Genomic DNA, 20,170 nt, shown 5'->3' on the forward strand with positions numbered 1-20,170 from the left:
AGCTTATAAACTTATTTTTATTGTTGAAACATTTTCAATTATGTCCAACTCTTCATGATCCCCCTTGAAGGGTTTTCTTGGCAAAAGTGCTAGAGTGATTTGTCAATTCATTTTATAGATGAGGAAATTGAGGCTGATTGGATTAAGTGACTTGCCCAGGATCACTTTGAGGCCAGATGCAAATGCAGGAAGATAAGTCTTTTTGATTCTAGGCCTGGAGTTCTCTCCACTGTGCTACCTAGCTGCTCTAATCTTATTTTATTTATGTACTAATGAGAAAAGACTCCTGGTACTTGAACAGCAGACTCAGTCTGTGATCCTGATTATAATGTAAATAGTAGTACTATATAGTACATAATGTAAATAGTAGTACATATACATTACATATATAATGTAAATAGTATATATATATATATGTGTATATATATATATATATATATATATATATATTCTTTTTTTTAGGCTTTTTTTTTTTGCAAGGCAATGGGGTTAAGTGATTTGCCCAAGGTCACACAGCTAGGTAATTATTAAGTGTTTGACTCCAGGGCTGGTGCTCTATTCATTGCACCACCTAGCTGCTCCAGTGTGTTTTTATATTTTATTTAAAAAAATTTTCCCCTATTTACATCAAAGCAAATTTCAGCATTTACTTCTAAAACCTTGAGTTTCAAATTCTCTCCCTTCTTTTCACCTTACTCCTCCCACTGAGAAAGCAAGTTACTTGGTGGAGGTTAAAATGTGTAGCCATGAAACACATTACTATAATAGTCAGGTTGTAAAAGTAAACATAATCCTCCCCCCCACACCCCCACACACTAAGAAAGAGAAACCTCAAGAAAAATAAAGTGAGAAAAGAAAAAGAAGAAAAAAAGTATGCTACTTTCTGTCTGGATTCACACTCCCTCAGTTCCTTCTTTGGGATTGTTAGCATTCTTTATCATAAGTCCATCAGAGGAATTGCTTCAGTATTTTTTTTCCACAATTACTATTGCTAGCTGTATTTCCTTCCATCCTATTCCTCTCACCCCATTCACTCTATTCTCTCTCCTTTCACCCTGTCCCTCCTCAAAAGTGAGTTGTCCTTTCCCACAATCTTCCCTATCACCTACAGCTCCCTTCCCTCCCTCTGTTCCTTTTCTCCAATCCCTTTCTTCTCTCATTTTCCTTTAGGGTAAGATAGATTTCTATACCTAGTTGAGTGTGTATGTTATTTCCTCTCTGAGCCTCTTCTGATGAGAATGAAGGTTCACTCACTTCCCCTCACCTCCCCCCTTCTATTCCATGGCAAAACTTTTTCTTGCCTCTTTTATGTGAAATAACTTATCCCATTCTACCTCTCTTTTCCCTATCTCCTAGGACATTTCTTTCTTGCCCATTAACTGCATCTTTTTAAATATATTAAACCTTCAAATTCAGCTCCCTCCTGCGCCTTGCTATATATGCTCCTTCTAACTGCCCTAATAAATGAGGTTAATATGAGTTATCAGTAGCATCCTCCCTTGCAGGAATACAAGCGGTTCAACATCATTAAATCCCTTATAATTTGCCCTTCTCATCCACTCTATGCTTCATCTGAGTTCTGTTCTTGAAGATCAAACTTTCTGTTCAGCTCTGGTCATTTCATCAAGAAAGTTTGAAAGTCCCCTATTTCATCGAATATACATCTTTTCCCCTGAAAGAGAATGTTTGGTTTTGCTGAGTAGTTGCTTCTTGGTTATAATATAGACTCTTTTGCCTTCTGGAATATTATATTCCAAGTTCAAGAATCCTTAATGTAGAAGCTGCTAAATCTTGTGTTTTCCTGACTGTAGCTCCTCAATATTTGAATTGTTTCTTTATGGCTGATTGTAATATTTTTCTTTGATTTGGGAATTCTGGAATTTGGTTATAATATTCTTGGGAATTTTCATTTGGGGATATTTTTCAGGGGGTCATCAATAGATTATTTCAGTTTCTATTATACCCTCTGCTTCTAGGATATTAGGGAAATTTTCCTGGAGAATTTCTTGAAAAATGAAGTCTAGGGTCTTTTTTTTTTTTGTTATGACTTTTTAAATTATCTCTCCTGGATCTGCTTTCCACATCAGTTGTTTTATCAATGAGATATTACACATTTTCTTCTAGTTTTTCATTCTTTTGGTTTTGTTTTTCTATTTTTTTTTAGGTATTTGCAAGGCAATGGGGTTAAGTGGTTTGCCCAAGGCCACACAGCTAGGTAATTATTAAGTGTCTGAGACCAGATTTGAACCCAGGTACTCCTGAGTCCAGGGCTGGTGCTTTATCCACTGCACCACCTAGCCGCCCTTGTTTTTCTATTTCTTGATTTCTCACAAAGTCATCAGCTTCCCTTAGTTCCATTCTACATATAAAGGAATTATTTTCTTCAGAAAACTTTATCTCCTTTTCCTTCTGACCAATTCTTCTTTATAAGGCATTCTTCTCCTTGTTGACCTTTTGGACTGCTTTTTACGTTTGACCCAAACTGGTTTTCAAGATGTTATTTTCTTCAGTATTTTTTAATTTCTTCACAAACTATTGGTTTTCATGATTTTCTTGCATCACTCTCATTTCTCTTCCCAATTTTTCCTCTGCCTCCCTTACTTGATTTTCATGATCTTTTTTTTTGAGCTCTTTCATAACCTGAAACCAATCCATATTTTTCTTGGAGACTTCAAATACAGGAGCTTGGACTTTGTTATCTTCTGAGTGTGTAATTTGATCCTCCATAGGAACAAAGTAATTTTCTACAGATTTTTTTCTTCTGTTGTTTGCTCATTTTCCCAGCCTATGATGTGATTTTAACTCTTTGTTAAAGTGGTGCTCTGCTCCCAAGGCGGAGTACGCTCTGTCCCAGGTTTTGGAGGGTTTTTGCTGTTTGCAGGGTCACCTCTCCTCAGGACCTCAATTCCTTCAAGTTATTGAGAAGCTCCAACTGCTCCCCTGGCCTGTGCTCTGAACTATGGATGACCACCAGCACTCCCCTTTGCCCTGAGCCATGTGGGGATCCACTATGGCAGCAAAACTACTTTTTTGAGACTGGGGCCTCTGACTGTGACCTAGATCAGAGTATGGACAAAGCCAAAGAGTCCCACCTCAGGGATAGCAAAGAGACCTCTGTGGTCTCCCCCAACAACCTTACTGTCTGTGAGCTGAGTTCTCTGGAAGCAGCTGCTGGCTGGCTTACCAGGCTTGCTCCTGGGTCTGCATTGAGGCCTGTGATGGACAAGGCTCTGCCCTCACTCTGGTGTGGCAGAGTTTTCCTACTGAGTTTCCCAATGTCTTTAGCAATCCCTGGGCTGAGAAGTCTGGAAACCTCTGCTACTGCCAAGGACCCAGGTGCTCCCAGGGTCCAGTAATCCTGTGGTCTATTCCTAGATGACTGGAGCTGGTTCACTCTGGTGTGGCCTCAAGTTGCAGCCCTTTCTAACCTTGTAACAGAACTTTCCTGTGAATCTTCCAAGGTGCTGGAAAATTATTTTACTCAGTCTTTTTTAAAAACTTTTTTTTAGCTTTTTCTTTTTGTAAGGCAGTGGGGTTAAGTGACTTGCCCAAGGTCACACAGCTAGGTAATTAGTAAGTGTCTGAGGCCAGATTTGAACTCAGGTCCTCCTGACTCCAGGGCCAATGTTCTATTCACTGTGTCACCTAGCTGCCCCTTTAAAAAATTGTTTTTAGTTACTTAATCTTTTTGTGGGTTACAGAGTCAATATTTTAAAGGTATTTGGAGTAGTCTAGGGGGAAGCTTGTGGGAATTCCTGCCTTTACTTTGTCATCCATATATATTTTTATTTATTTATTTATTTGTTTAGTTTTTGCAAGGCAAATGGGGTTAAGTGGCTTGCCCAAGGCCACACAGCTAGGTAATTATTAAGTGTCTGAGACCGGATTTGAACCCAGGTACTCCTGACTCCAAGGCCGGTGCTTTATCCACTATGCCACCTAGCCGCCCCCATATATATATATTTTTAAAAAGAAATTAAGAAAAAAAGAGCAACTTCACAGTTCTTACCAAAGTACATCAAAACCACTGTTAGCTACCACCCGTGAGGGCATATGAAGTGTGTGCAAAGGATCAATTATTCCTAGGGTGGGTTTGAGAGCTCTGGAGGCAATACCTAAAATACAGGAATTAAAAAATGAATTAAAGGCATGAATATCATTTAAAAAAAACTAATCACTTTCATAATAATTTTGAAAAATCAAAAAGATGAGAATCCTTAGTTTTATGTCAAAAGGCAATTGTCATATGGTGAAGTTATACTGGCAAATAAAAGAGAGGCCACTTAGTCCTTCAGTTTTGGTTTTAATTACTTAAGGCTAAAATTGTTTCACCTGAGATCCAACAGGCTATACCCCATATTAACTATGACACAGTTCATAGTAGCTGCTGCAATAACCAATTGGCTAAGTCCTCATTTTTCTATGCTAGAAAGATCAGTTCAGATAAAGATGAGCCTGATGTGACACTGAATTAGATTCCAGGAAAGAAACATTTGGGCAAAATTTAACTGGTAGTGAAATGTAATTGTAAATTGATTGTATTTTGTTTTTTTCTTTTTCTAAAGGGAAGGGGGAAATATGGAAAGGAGCAAAGCACAAATCACAGATACATAATGGGATTTCTTAGCTTAGAAGATATCTCACTGGTGGGGGAGAAGATTGGCATCTCACTATAGTTATTATGAGACAAATCTCTACTAAAGATGTAGGTTACAACTAAATCAAAGTAACTGTGGATGACTACTTATTTGTATGTTTATTTTGAGAGAGGAAGAAGATATATAGACATAATACCCTTCTTCAATCTTATTTTCTTTATTTTTTTTTTATAGCAGGAATTTAAAAAAAAGTGTGAAAGGCAATAGAGATGATGAAACAAAGACTTAATGATAACTTACTGACAATATTCTTACCAGTTTTTACTTTTAAGTGCTCATAGTCAAAAATGGCAACCCCTGTTGTCTCACTCCCAGTTCCAGCTGTAGTTGGGACTAGAAGAAAAGAATATCAATATCAGCATGCATCTCAACAAGGGTTTGTAGAATTATTTAATTCAGCCTTAGAAAACAAGAGACAAAATGACATGGCAGCAGGTCAGTTTTCCTGACCTCATTCATTCAACCGTGTTAACAAAGTCTGTATTAGTTGGAGGAGGGGCATCATGGGAAGCTCTGGGGGGCTTCAACAGCCACAGCTGTGCCTTGGCTCACAAGCTGCTCAGTATCCCTTGTAAGAAAACTCAAATTTGAGCTCTCTGAAAGGCATCTCCTCTGGCAACAAGCATGGCAATGTTCTGCTTTTGCTCTGCTTCACGGTTCTGGACATCCTGTCAAGACTCTAAACTTTGCTAATCACCCCTCTGTGTGTTGCTGACACAGCTTTCACCAGGGGGTGCCATTTGCCAAACATCAATTATCCTTCTTCCTGCTGATACCTAATTCATGTCAAAACACTTCATTTGTCATCAACCGAATCGCACCACACATCACATCACAATGCTTCTTCACAATAGGCAATGGCTGGGGGCTGGGGGTGGTGGTGGTGGTGGTGGTGGTGGTGGTGGTAGGAAAGGCTGTTTTTTAAGTGTTGATGTAAACATGTCAGCTAAAAAAATACTATAATATTGATAAGCTGCCCAAAAAATTGGAAGGGGAGAATGGTATGAAGATACTAAAGAATATGACCAGAAAGAAACCATTGTCACTTGTATTTGCATGTCCGTGAAGAAACGGTCAGGAATGGAGCAGATGTAATTCACAGCCACTCTGCTCCCATAATGTGGCTGATGCTATCCAAATGTCACTGGGGAGGGACAAAGCAGAGGGCAGCTGAATGGCAGATCATATGGGAGAAAGGGTTAGGCCAACACCAGAATAAACAATGAACAGTACCCTGCCACACCTCAGTGGCCAGTAAGATGGATAAAGACACAGAGATTTACAGCCAATAGGAACACATTATTCTGTGTCCAAAAGCATAACATTATTTGGTAGAGGGAAATGATACTAGATAAAGAATTATTTTTCACACATGGTTACTGTTTATTTTTTCCTGTTGATATTTTATTTTTCCACATGGTTACTATTTTATGATTTAATTTTTAAACAATTTTTTTTTGCAAGGCAAATGGGGTTAAGTGGCTTGCCCAAGGCCACAGAGCTAGGTAATTATTAAGTGTCTGAGGCTGAATTTGAACTCAGGTACTCCTGACTCCAGGGCCAGTAGTCTATCCACTGCGCCACCTGGCCACCCCTTATGATTTAAATTTTGAAATTTTTTTCATCTACAAGTTTTTCTCATTTGTGAAATTATAAAGATCATGGAAATCAGACTCTAATATTTAATAATACCCAGTTGTTTTCATCACTCAGCTATCAAAATCCTGAAGTGAAGTGAAAATAAAGTATCATTCTTGAGCATTGTTTTTTTTATGAAGTTGGTATTCTTAAATTGTTGGATTAAATACCAAGGTGACATTCCCTTCTCCCTCTCCTCATTTCATGGAAGGTGAGAATGTTAAGCAAAAGAGCACTTTACCTGCAATTAGTGGCTTAAGAGTTACGGTGACAGGTTTTCCTTTTCCAATGGGAGCATTGACATAATCTAAGAAATCACTGTCAGGGCTGGATGCATACAGGTTGGCAGCTTTACAAGTGTCTATGGTAGAGCCACCACCCACAGCAACATAGGCATCATATGCTCCTCTTTTGGCAAATTCAGCAGCTTCCATAAAGCTAGGAGGAGAAAAAAAGAATCTTGTCATCTTTTATCAGAAACTGATGTTCATATCCTTAAATACTTCTGTTAAATGATGAGTATTTATTAAGTGCCTGCTACATTTTGGGCACTGGGCAAGGGGTTATCATGACCAAGGTGAAAGAGTTTCTGACCTGAAAAACTTATATTCCACTTCAGGGAAATAACATGGAGAAACAGCATGATGTGGTGGACAGAACATTGAACTTGGGAATCAGAAAGCTGTGGGTTCAAATCCCACTTTGGCCACTTATTATCTGTGGGTCCCTGGGCAAGTCACTTAACCTTTTGTGCCTCAGTTTCTCATCAATAAAATGAAAGGATTGATCTAAGGCAGACTCTGAAGTCCCTTTCAGCTCTAAATCTGCAATCCTATGGAATAGGCACAGAAAACATACTCTAAAGAGTTTATAGAAAACAAAAACATAGTAATAAGAGAATAGGGAGCACTAACATAGACCCCATGCAAATATAAAGTAAAGAGTATATATTTACTAACATTTGAAGCAGCCAAAACCTTCCCCATATTTCCCCTCCCCTCCCAGAATACCTTGTATCAGTTGGTTCCACCCTGACTTTGTCGTAAACTTTAAAATTTATGCCATTCTTTTTTAAGGAATTCATGACTACTTCTACTGGTGGCAGCTGGGAAAGGTTCTTATCTGTCATCAAACAAACATTTTTCGCACCCATATTTTGAAGGTCCTATAATACAAAAAATATGTAATTTTGAAGTGATATCTAGATTTGTTAGAACTATGACTCTTGACTGATAAATTTGAACAATTCAATTCCTAGAAAGCCATTTTTTTCTAGTACTTATATTATCATCAATTATTATTATTATTAATGAATGCCTACAAAATAGAATGTAGACTTTTAAATACATACCATGCCAACTTCTTTTGTCACTCCTGCTCCATATCTAATATTTGAAACTGCCATCTGCATGAACAAAGTGCAGGTTAATTACTTTGATATACATATAAATTTATTATGATGATGATATTGATAGACTTAATGTAAAAGCTTTAACATAAAGTTCACATCTGCTCTCCTCTCTTCCCTCACAATATTATTACTCTAGGGGCTATTAAAATAGTAGTCTCGATATAGAAATGTTTAACATGATCACACATGTATAATCTATATATGATTGTTTACTATCTTGGGGAAGTGAGGAGGAAAGAGGAGTAGAATTTAGAAATCAAAACTTAAAAACATTTTTTTAATTGTTTTAACATGTTATTGAGAGAAAAAAATAAAATATATTTAATAAGGAAAAAAGAGTAGTTTCACTTGGTCTTCTTGCTTTGAGCTTTTTCCAGTCTATAATCCTTTACATAGTTTCAAAATAAACTTTCTCAAGCACAATTCTGATTATATATTGTTTTTCTAAAAAATCTTTACTGGCTCCCTACTGCCATAGCATAAAATGCAAACTTCTTAGAATTTAAGACTTTGCACAATCTAGTTCCAAAAATTTTACTTTTCTACTTATTTTCTTTTATTCCCCACCATGCACTCTAGTCCTGACTGATTGACTAGACATTTTGTATGGCCTAAAATGCATTTCACCTCAGTCTGTTGAACTTTTTATTGGATTTTAAGTTCAAGTGTATGTCTTTCAAGGGGTCTTCGATCTGTTCCCCTCCTTCAAGTAAACATATCCTCCTCCCTCCAATTTTCCTAGTGTCCTTTTAATGAGTTACTCTTCACTTCCATCATACTCTGTCTTTTACTTATCTGTGTACATCTACATGCTCTTGTGAGATTAGCAACAACATCATTTTTCATACTTTATTTCCTATGTTTAGCACTAGCACTTGGCAATTAATATGCCCTGAGTAAATGCTTGTTGAACTAGAATGAACTTCTGAAATATTTAGGTTTTATAGTATTAGTTGAATATCTATTGAACTAGAATTTTTATCTTATCTATATGACAGGATAGAAGATTTCTGGACATTTGTGATTTGCAACATAGAGCTTCAATATTTGCAAAGCATTTTATATATGTTATTTCATTTCATCTTCATAATAATGCTGCATCCTTGTTTTTCAGAAAAAGGAATTGAGGCAGAGAGATGTTTAGGTGACTTTCCCAAGGTCAGACAGACAAAATGTGAACACAGGTTTTTCTGACCTTAGGTCAGAAAATCCTTATCAGCCCCAGCTGCTTCACAAGAGATATCTATGCCAGCATTATACCCTGAATGTACTTTATACTCGAAAGGGTTCATATAATTATAATGAATAACTTTAATTATTAGTTTTAAAAATTTTAATATTTGATGATTACAGACATTATATCCTTAAAAATTATCACCTAGCTAGGTTGTACAGTGGATAGAGTGCCTGGAGTTGAGGAGATCTGAGTTCACATTTAACCTCAGACACTTAATAGCTGCGTGATTCTGGGCAAGTCACTTTACACTCTATCTGCCTCAGTTTCCTAATCTGTAAAATGGGAATAATAATAATAGCATCTACCTCCTAGGGCTGTTGTGAAGATCAAATTGTTTAGCACAGCATAGGTGCTACAGGAATATTAGTTATTATTTTTTTTATTACAAGTGATCTTGGTCTCATTAGTAGCACTGCATATCTATTGTGAGAAGATAAACTTACCTAAGCTTGAAAAAACTCATTTACCAGGTTGGTAGTCGGGTGATCATGATATATATTTTTTTCTACAGTCATTATAAATACTGTCTATTAACTATATAGGTGTTGCTATTTATTTTACAAAGATGACTTTACACAGATCTGACATGGTTAGATGGCCCATGCCAAGAAGGTTTTCATTAGTAGAGAATGAAAGTCAGGTATTTGAAGATGACCAGATACTATCATAGTTCTGACCATAAACAATTCTGATTAGAGCTCCTGAGCATTGTTATTACCATGTCCTGCCAGGCAGTTTCTGGTGGGTCTTTGGGTTTCAGGGAAAATAGAATTGCAGACCTGAGAGGAAAAGTCCATACTGACAATTAGATTACTGAGAGACAGGTTTTGATGTGCAGTATTGTTGCCAATTTGTCATCAGAAAATCACATTTCAGCACTTTGCTGCTTGTTGAGATGGTGCTCAATGATATAGGAGGATATCATATCCAGAAGGCCAAGAACTCCCACAGCATCCAGATATCATTACAAATTCTATTTCCTATCAAATCAGCCCGAGAGGTGAAATGGTTCTAGGAAAGGCCATGAGAAGGATATCTTTACATAGCACACCCCTCACTATAATAAACATACTCTGCAAGTCATGTCAACATGTACATAATGGCATGGTCCTCTTCTATCATGAAGAACAACTACTATAAAAATAGCTATGTGATTTATACATGTTATTTCATTTAATCTTCATAATAATGCTGCGAATGATTGAAGCAAACTTTAAAAAGATACCAGACAAACTGTTATTTTCTCTGATCATCCATAATAAAGATTGAGTTGTTTTCTACCTCAAATGCATAATCTGTTTTCTCGGAAGCAGGAAGTCCAGGAGCTGGAAGAGAAGTTGAATGATGAAAATCAGTGGGTTTCAAAAAACAAAATATCATTACTCTAAATTGATTCAAGTTTCCAAATAGTAAACATTTAAATTTGCCCATAGTGAAGTCTTTTTTTAAGAAAAAAGTTGTGTCAGGTTTCATTGTTGCAATTCTAGTTAAATAAAAAATTTGTTTAAGTTTAGCCTGTAGCCCTAGACTGATTTGGAGGCTCCGCTTTAATACAAACATTTTCCTTGTTCAAGTTTGTTTTGGGGATGAAAGGAGGTACTCACAAGTCATTTAATGTTTGAAAAGTTTACTTTGCCTTAACACAGCAAAGACAGGAAACAAGGAAACAGTGACAATTCACTTCTTTCTTTGGATAAGGCCCAACCCCCTCTCCATATGGAAATGTACTGGTTAGTAGGTCATCAGGTGTGATAACTTATGAGCTCTTACCACCCATTAGGTCCCTCATAGCTAGGACTTTTTAAGTCCCTAGATGATCCAGAAGCTAGAGCAGTGAGGTCCCAAAGACCTTTGTGCCTTCTTTTAGAGAAAACCTCCCCATGTTGTGGTTGGTAGGAAAGAAGCTATGTCCAAGAAGATACTTATTTTTGAAAATGAATAGAATGATTTTAAATCTTCTATACTGAATTCTTTATTCATAGTGTAACTTAAAAACATGTCAAATGTCCATAGCCTAGATAAAAGGAATTGATATGTCCAGCCTAAGTAATGAATAAACTATTACCTTATACAAATGGTATAGCTCGAGCCCCATTTCATATTAATGCACAGATAATCCTTAGTTATTGGGGTAAAAATCACTATTAAATTTTTGGGAAAATTGAGGAGCAGTATGGTAGAAATTAGGTTTTGGTCAACATTTGAAACTATGCCAAGATAAGCTTCAATTGGTTACATAACTTAGACATGAAGTGTAACATAATTAACAAATTAGAGGGAAAAAAATACCTTTCAGATCCATTGATAGGATAAGTCTATAACCAAATAGAGATAGACCACCCCAAATAAAATGGAGAATATCGATTATATAGAATTTGAAAGTCTTTGCACAAACAAAACCAATACAAGCAATATTAGAAAAGAAGCAGGTAACCATGGAAAAGCATCCTTGTAGCTAATTTCTCTGAAAAGATCTAATTTATTATTTTTAATGACTTAATCATCATAATCATTTTATATATAGTACTTTAAGGCTCGATGAACACTTTATAAATCTTATCTAATTTTATCTTCCCAACCACCCTGGAATATTTATTATTAATTGTGTTTATTTATTAAATTAAATAATTATTAAATAATTATTTATTATTATTTCCATTTTACAAATGAAGAAACTGTGGCAGAGGTTAAGTGACTTATTCAAAGTCATATATCTAGTAAGTGTAGAGGTAGGATTTGACTCCAGCCCAGAGTTCTATTCATTGCACTACTTCCTACTTGTATGTCTAAGCTTAATAGTCATTCCCCGGTTTACAAATGGTCAGAGTATGAACAGGTTGTTTTCAAAGGAAGAAATTCAAGGTATAAATAGTCATGTGGAAAAAAATTCTCCAAATCTTCAATTAGAAAAATACACATTAAAGGAACTCTGAGGCACCATCTCAGATCCATTGGGCTGTCAAAACTGACAAAAAGGAAAATGATAGAGGTTGAAGCCCATAAATGAATGGCTGATGGAATTGAGAATTGGTACAGTCATTCTGGAAAGCAAATTGGAACACTGTGCATGCCTTTTGACTCAGTCATATCACTATAAGGTCAATACCCCCCCAAATTATTTTAAAACTGGGGAAGAACTCATATGGAATGAATTTTCATTTTAGTCTTTTGTAATGGATGGGTAGTGTCAATTAATTACAGAATGACTGAACAAATTATGATATAAGATGTATCATGCTTTAATAAATGAAGAAAGGGATGATTCCACAAAAACCTTAATAAGAATACTTTTATAAACTGACACAGAGTGAATTAAGCAGAACCAGGAGAATAGTGCATACAATAACAAAAACAACATTGTAAAGACAAACAATCTTGAAAGATTTAAGAAATTCTGATCAAGCAATGACCATCATGATTCCAGATTAGTGATAAAGCATACTGCCCATCTCTTGACAGAAAATTGAAGGATTCAAGCTGCAGAATGAAACATGAATATTTTTTGGCATAGCCAATGTGAGAATATGTTTTGACTGATTATCCAAATTTCTTACAAATTATTTTTCTTTTTCAATAGTGGTGGTGGGGGGGCAGGAGGGGAGCGAAAGAAAATTAAAAAAATAAAGAATTTAAACAATCTATTCAGTAGGAACTCTCCCTTAATAAATTCATTAATTAGGATCTTAGTTATACTTCTACTACTTCCTGCAATAGTTTTGTTTTCATTGTGATTGCTTTTGTTTATTAAAGTAACTATTACCTCTCATCAGGAAATGCCATCAAGCTATTTATGAATTGGAAAATGTTAAGGCTTTTTCTTTTGGAGATGAAGCCTTATTATTTCCATAGCATAATTCCATAGATAATTTTCAAGAAAGTTTAGGATCTTACTTATGCTAACAAAGGATTATGTTTCAGACAGAATTATAAATAGGACTCCAATGAATAAATACATAAATATTATATATCTATATATCTGTATCTTAGATAGTCATGACTCTTTAAGCTATAAATTTTCCAACAGATGCCAATCTACTTTGAATGAGGATATTTCCTCAGAAGTTTTCTGAATCAATGAAATCACAGGGCTGGTCCTCCAATGAATGATGATGATGATGATGGTGTTAGTGATGTTGATAGTGATGATGATGACGACTGGACCTATGATTTCATTGGAAGTTCTGTGTAAGGAACTTCTACTAATGCAGATTGTCTAGGACATTAAATTCTAACAGTTTCTAATATAATATCTTTTCCTTTAAAGTCTTACTCAGGAGGCAGCTAGGTGGTGCAGTGGGATAGAGCAACAGCCCTGGAGTCAGGAGGACCTGAGTTCAAATCTGACCTCAGACACTTAATAATTGCCTAGCTGTATGACCTTGGGCAAGCCACTTAACCCCATTGCCTTAAATAAATAATAAAAAAAAAAAACCAAATAGAGTCTTACTCTGATGTCTTATATTGGGGGTGGGGAAGGCAACCCTGGGTTCTCAAAGGTCATACCAACCAAGTATGAACTCTAGTTAGACATGTTAGGTTACAGAGATTTTGAATATGGGGCCTGGGTGATAGATTGTAGACCTGTATTCTGAGAACCAGTCAATCTAGATTGGAAGAACTTCATAACCAAGTTGGTAACAGATTGAAGAAATTCTTTTAGCCCTAGCAGCTCTGGAAGTTCTAAACTGTGGAAGTGTTGAACTCTATCAGTGAAGGATGTGCTCATACCAAGGAAATCACAGCATTCTGAAATATTTAAGTATAATAGCTGCTACTCTAAATTAACCAAATTGACCTGTTGCTTTAAACATCACAGAATTGAAGAATATTGGTTATACTTTTATAGTTATATAAACAAAATGACTGAGTGAACACCTTTCTGTAAGAATTTCTTCAGGAGTAAGACTTAATTGATGCATAAATTGCTTATAACTTATGGTCATTGAAAGATGGTGACTTGCTTATGTACTTGTAGGTGTCAGAGGCAGAATTTGAACTCAGTTCCCAAGTTTTCCAGACACTAAATACTGGCCTTTGGTCACAATCCCACACTTCCTCTATTACATTTTCCCTCTATGAAAAATTAGGGCATAATAGAATTTGAAATCTTTAAAGCCTCTCTAAGCAGTTGATTCAATATTTTGAAGTGGGAATCAAGTGAGTCTTTGTTAATTCTTGCCAATAGCTAGAAGAAAACAATTGTAAAAAAAAAAAAAGGAAAGACATCTGCTTTCCAGGAGATCCAAATGATTGAGTTACTACTTCTTGGTCTGACATAGAAGTTAAAATCTGAATTCTGAATCAAAGAATCAAGTTATGATAATAAACTCCAAATACTTTGAGGTTAAGCTTGAAATACTGAGCCACTAGACCAATATGGAAATGCACTAATATGTCTTCCCCTTTGTTCCCCTCCTTCACAAACTTCTCTTTTGTTTTCAGCTGTGGGTTTCATGCTGTTAAAAGCGCCTTCCTTACCACCCCTTGTCAGGTTGCTTGAATTTGACCTTTCTTTTTAGGGTCTAAATCAGTTTTTGAACTACTAATTAATATGACATGCGATGTACATGCTGATGATACAATGAGCATCCTGCCGGCCAGTTGGACAATGGACATTGTGAGGACAATGGACTTTGTAAAGGCTTAAGACTTTATGGGAACAGAAGATTGCTAGCTTATTTCAGAGTTTTGGAGAACTGCAGTATTCTTTTAAACACACACAAAAACACTAGAAGTCTTTTCCTTAGAGAAACCACTTTTGATTTTAGTTTTCTGACTTTTATCAGAAGAAAATTTCATCTTGAGTAAAACCCATTTTTGACGAATTCAGATGGAACTTCCATTTCTGTCTAAAATACTACTTTCAGACCTGGCAAATCACTAATATTCACAGTCCTGTATGTCACTTATGTCATGGGTAAAAACTATAAAAGTATATACTTAATATCTATCCTTAATCAACATTATACATCATGTTAATGTTATTACCAGTTTTACAGCTATGGGTCATTTAATCTTTTATGTTCACAGAATCTCTGCCTTCCTCCTACTGTTGTTTATTTTCTTACCTTGCTCTTTGTCTTAGTTTATAATAAACTTGAACTGCAAAGATTCAAAATGTAGCCCTTTTAAAAATAAAATACATTACCTTGGGAATAAGTGTGAGAATGAGTAGGACACTGGCATCTAAGGACAAGGAAAAGAAGAAAGATGTATTTAAGGAAAACTGTAATGTCAGAAGATCAGATACTTGATTATGGCAGTGACTGTTCTATTATATTCCATTGCCCAAATTCTATAAAATGTTAGATTGGGTAATGAGTGACTATTAGCTGATAAAGCATAAATATTATCTAGGAATCACTCTGGATAATAAGTAGTTAATTGCTATGGCTACAGTTATTCATTCTGTCATCATTCATATTTATTTAACCAGTATTTACTGAGTAGCTATTATCCTGAAATATATTAAGTATTCAGTAAATGTTTATATAATCTATAGTTTTGACCCAGCTCATAAATATCTGCCCTTCTCCAAATCTAATGGTGATCACTTACTGTTCAAAGGCTTTAATTTACCCATCTGTACAATAGTGGGGTTAGACTAGATAACCTCTGAAGTCCCTTCCAGTTCTAAGTCAGTGATATTATTATCCTTTTCAAGGTCAATCCCTTCAACTATTCCCTCTTATTCCCTCCCACATCCTCTAGGAATTTGTTTCTTAAATTCTTCCCACTCTTAGGAATCTTCAAACTTTGTTTCTTATGAGCACTTTCCTCTTAAGCTTTTAAATCAGAATAGATCTTCCTGATTTAAAACAAAAACCATAAATTGAATCTATTCCTCCTTCAAGTGACGGTCCCTTTTGTTTCCTTTCTTTGACTTCCAAATTTTTATCTCCTAAAAGCCATGCAGAATGATTTCTACCTCTTATCACTCTGGTTGAATCTTGTCATTCTAGCATTAACTACACTCATTGACAAGGACTAAGTAACCATATCCAAGTGACCTTTTACTTGCTCTCTATTCTTAAGAGCTATCACATTTGCGTTCTCTCCTTTTGGAAACTTTATTCTTTCTTAGCTTTTTTTGTTCTTGTTTTTCTTTTTCTTATTTCTCTGACTGTTCTTTGAATCTTCTTCCTGTCATTTAACTAACAAACAAAAGAGTTCCCCTTATTTAGCATTATAAGGTTTATAGAATGCATTTTATGATCTCAGAGACCAATTTCTTATTCTTCTGGGCAATCACTAAAGTATCTACCACAGGGAGTTGTGCTTGATTAATTCTTGGAATATTGCTGAGTGATTCAAGTAATCAGAATTGCAGAACTGAATTGAATCTTGAGAATTGCCAACTTATTTTTTATACTGGATCAAGACTGCCATCTAGTGTTCTAAATAGTGAAATATCAATTGATTTTATTTTGAAGTAAACCTGGAACTCTGGAAACACAAGTAAAAGATTCTGATGATTCTCAACTATTAACAGTCAATAATTTTCCTCCTCTATTGGTTTTCATGATATTTCCCACTCAAGTAGAAATTTTAATTTCCATCAGAAGAAAGACAAGGACAAAATCCAAACTCATCATTTCCAATTCTGAGTGGGTTCCCCCATTAGTTACATCACTAGGATGCATCATAGCCCTCGCATGGTAAGGTACTGCACAGGGCCATGTAATCTTATTCTGTCATTTTATATATGAGTCCCAGGGACTTTAAGAGATTTGCTTGAAGCCATATGAGAAGTGGAAACTGAAATGAGGTTCTCCAACTAGAGCCATTACTCTTTCCATTGAGTCATGTTGCTATGTTTAGATTTTCTTTCCATCTTACTTCTCATTATGCCTTTCTTTCTAGGACTTGCCTCATCTGAATGTATTTTTATTTTCCTATTTCTACTTTTATTCCTCCATTCCCCCCCATTCTCTATGTTTCAGATTGTTATTGTTATTTATTCTTCATTTTCTAATATAAGGGGAAAAATGTTTCAAATAAAGAATGTCCTCCTTTATAGGAAGGCCTGAAATGATTTCTCTATTTTTCTTTTAGTAGATTGTTGTTGCTGTTGTGCAGTCATTCAGGAGTGTGACTCTTTGTGACCCATAGACCACAGCACACCATGACCCATCTATCCTCCACTATCTCCCAAAGTCTATCCAAGCTCATGATTTACTCTTTTCCAACAGCAGAGGCTTTTCCAATGAATCTTCTCCATGAGTCCAAACACCATGAGGGCCAAGGAGGAGAGGGAAGTATCATGTCATTTTCCTTCTGAAACTTAAGTTTCAGTTTCAGTATTTTGCCTTACAGTGAATTGTCTGAATTAATTTCTCTTAATATTGATTGACTTGATCTCCTTGCTGTTCAAGGGATTCTCAAAAGTTTTCTCCAGCACCACAATTCAAAAACATTGATTCAAGGGCGGCTAGGTGGATAGAGTACTGGCCTTGGATAGAGTACTGGCCTTGGAGTCAGGAGTACCTGAGTTCAAATTTGGCCTCAGACACTTAATAATTACCTAGCTGTGTGGCCTTGGGTAAGCCATTTAAACCCATTGCCTTAGAAAATCTAAAAACAAAACAAAACAAAAACAAAAACACTGATTCTGTGGTACTTAGCTTTTTAACTCTCACAGCCATTTATTGACAGTGGAAAAAAATATATAGCTTTGACTATATCTTAGATTCCAGAATCTTAGTAGATTGGATTTATAGTTAAAACACTCAACTTATTTCTTGAATTCTAAGCATTAGCAATATATAGGGACTGAATCTTTCTGATTTAAAACAAAAACCATGGGGTGGCTAGGTTGTGTAGTGGATAAAGCACAGGTCCTGGAGTCAGGGGTACCTGGGTTCAAATCCAGTCTCAGATCCTTAAAAACTACCTAGCTGTGTGGCCTTGGGCAAGCCACTTAACCCCATTTGCCTTGCAAAAACCTAAAAAAAAAAACCCAAACAAAGCCATAACTTGAATCTATTCCTCCTTCAAATAACTGTCCCTTTTGTTTCCTTTCTTTGACTTACACATTTTTATCTCCTAAAAGCCATGCGGGATGACTTCTGCCTCTTATCACTCTGGTGGAATCTTATCATTTTAGCATTAACTACACTCTTGACAATGACTAAGTTACCATATCCAAGTAATCTTTTACTTGCTCTCTATTGTTCTTAAGAGTTATTACATTTGAGGAAACTCCCTCTAACAAGAAAGATTGGCATCTTCTCTGTAATTAGTTATAGAAAGTTACCTAGAACATTGGGAAGTTTATTGACTCGTCCAGCCAGTTCATAATCAAGACAGGGTTTGAACTCATATCTTTTTGACCCTGAAGTTAGCTCTCTACTATGTAATACTACCTCTCAATAAGTATATAGGTGCTGAAATATTTCAATGACACATATTAACAATGAATATGAAGGAGAAATGTGGGCATAAAGCATGGATATCAGATCTGTAATGGAAAACACATGCTTATCAAGAATAAGAAATGGAATTTTGCATTTTAAAAATGACATGATACTTCCCTCTCCTCTCCCATCAGGACTATTGAATATTATCTAGAAAGGCCTTTGGAGGCCATCTAGACTAAGGCATTCATTTTGGAGATGATAAAACTGAAACTCAAAAAGCTAAGAGATTTTGGCTAGTATTCAGACTAGCCAAATTGTCTGAATCAGGCTGTTCATTTTGCCTTTGGGTTTATTATTTTTTTAAAAATAGGGGTGGAGAGATCTAACTAGTTCTTGAGGTTGCATAGTTTGACTAGCATTCAGGGAATTTCTTTTATTTATTAAGTACTTAGGACTGGCAAAGCGTGGTGCAGTTGGGCTAAACAAAGACTAAATTAACCCTCCCCCCCACCCTAAATCCTTGCCTTCAGGAAGCATACATTCTATTCAGAGAAGAAAAATAAATAGATAAGTTAAAAAGCAAAAAACAAAAAACAAATGCTAAAGTAATTTCAATTAGAAAAACAGGCAAGAGCAATTGGGAAGGAACATCTTTAGGTAAGTACTTTAACCTCTCATTTTTCTCATTTTCTTCATATGCAGAACAGATACTTGCTTTATATACTTCATAGGAATCCATCTTTTTTCTTTTTTTGGGGGGGGAGGAGGTTCAGATTATATTGAACCAAATACTATTAACAGAAGAATCTGTCTCAGGAACACTTGCCCCCCCCCCCCCCCATCTTGAAGTGCTATACAATTTGAATTATTATTGTTATATTGAAATACACAAATAGATCTGTTATTTTGTCACCTCTCTCTCTCTCTCCAAAATTACAGACTGAAACTCATTCGACATCCTCGTATCCTTGTTTAGCTTTTCTCCCCATTCTGCCATTTCTTCCACATTCAACCTGCTGGAAGCTTTCCTCCCTTCCTCCTGAAATCTGTCTGTCTGCCCATCTGCTGGGCCAAGACTGTGGTTACAAAAGAGGAAACGAAGGCCCAGAGTTGTTAAGTGACTGAGAATCGCAGAAGATTAAAGCTTGAGGGAAAAGGGCCTTCAAGATCATCTGGTTGCAGTTCGGTCTTAATCTATGGAGACTCAGAAAAGTCAAGTTAATACTGAAAGTCATGCAATATCAGAGTTTTAGAGAAAGCTTGTCTGGAGTCCGGCCCCGGGAGGAGGGGGAGGGGACCTAGCCCGAGCCTTCTTTCCCTCCCCGCCCCCTCCCGAACTGCCTGCCGGGCTGGGAGGTGCGGGGGGCCCGGGGGGCGCCCGCAGCGGCTGTGGGGGGTCTCAGCCGGCGGCCCCCTCCCAGCACTCGGCCCAGGCCCGGGCGGGGCCCACGGGGCCGGAGCACTCACGCCGCGCGCTGCAGCTGCCTCAGCAGGTGAGCGACCCTGTCCCTGCCCGCGGCGGCCATGGCTGCCCCGGAGCTGCGCGCGCAGGCGGGGCCGAGGGCGGCCCCGCGGGACACGCCCCCCGGCTCGGCCAATGGCCGGCCCGGCTCGCGGCCCCGCCCCCGGCTCGGCCAATGGCCGGCCCGGCTCGCGGCCCCGCCCTTCGCCTTCCGCCCCGCCCAGACACTCTCTGTGGTCAAGTTCAAGGGAAAGAGCTGCCTTGCCTCCCGCTAGTTACTGACGCAGCCGACAACCCCGCCCCCTCCCCAGCTCCTTCCATCCTTGGGGGGGCGGGGAGCACGTGGTCCGGGGACCTTTGACCTTCGAGGTGCACTTCGGACGGAATTCCAGCCCTCGGCATATT

General features: G+C 37.1%; 1 protein-coding gene across 4 annotated transcripts in view; it reads right to left on the bottom strand.

The window, feature by feature from the left end:
* LOC141503247 (hydroxyacid-oxoacid transhydrogenase, mitochondrial) overlaps window positions 1-19,843 on the bottom strand; it is a 39,277-nt gene extending 19,434 nt beyond the window's left edge. For 2 of the 4 annotated variants that reach the window (XM_074208450.1, XM_074208447.1), the window contains exons 1-8: window positions 19,771-19,843; window positions 15,093-15,130; window positions 10,226-10,269; window positions 7,648-7,701; window positions 7,307-7,461; window positions 6,538-6,734; window positions 4,914-4,991; window positions 4,010-4,115 (exon numbers count right to left, since the gene is read on the bottom strand). In XM_074208450.1, coding sequence (XP_074064551.1) covers window positions 4,010-4,115; window positions 4,914-4,991; window positions 6,538-6,734; window positions 7,307-7,461; window positions 7,648-7,701; window positions 10,226-10,269; window positions 15,093-15,130; window positions 19,771-19,829 — 731 coding nt within the window. In that variant the 5' untranslated portion in view covers window positions 19,830-19,843. Of the gene's footprint in view, window positions 1-4,009; window positions 4,116-4,913; window positions 4,992-6,537; window positions 6,735-7,306; window positions 7,462-7,647; window positions 7,702-9,662; window positions 10,201-10,225; window positions 10,270-15,092; window positions 15,131-19,216; window positions 19,609-19,770 lie in introns of those variants that run through there. The other 2 variants (XM_074208449.1, XM_074208448.1) reach the window with 2 other exon arrangements.
* Between the last annotated feature and the right edge of the window lie 327 nt (window positions 19,844-20,170).

This window comes from Macrotis lagotis, chromosome X, assembly GCF_037893015.1.
Source record: "Macrotis lagotis isolate mMagLag1 chromosome X, bilby.v1.9.chrom.fasta, whole genome shotgun sequence".
In the NCBI taxonomy this organism is placed as follows: Eukaryota; Metazoa; Chordata; class Mammalia; order Peramelemorphia; family Peramelidae; genus Macrotis; species Macrotis lagotis.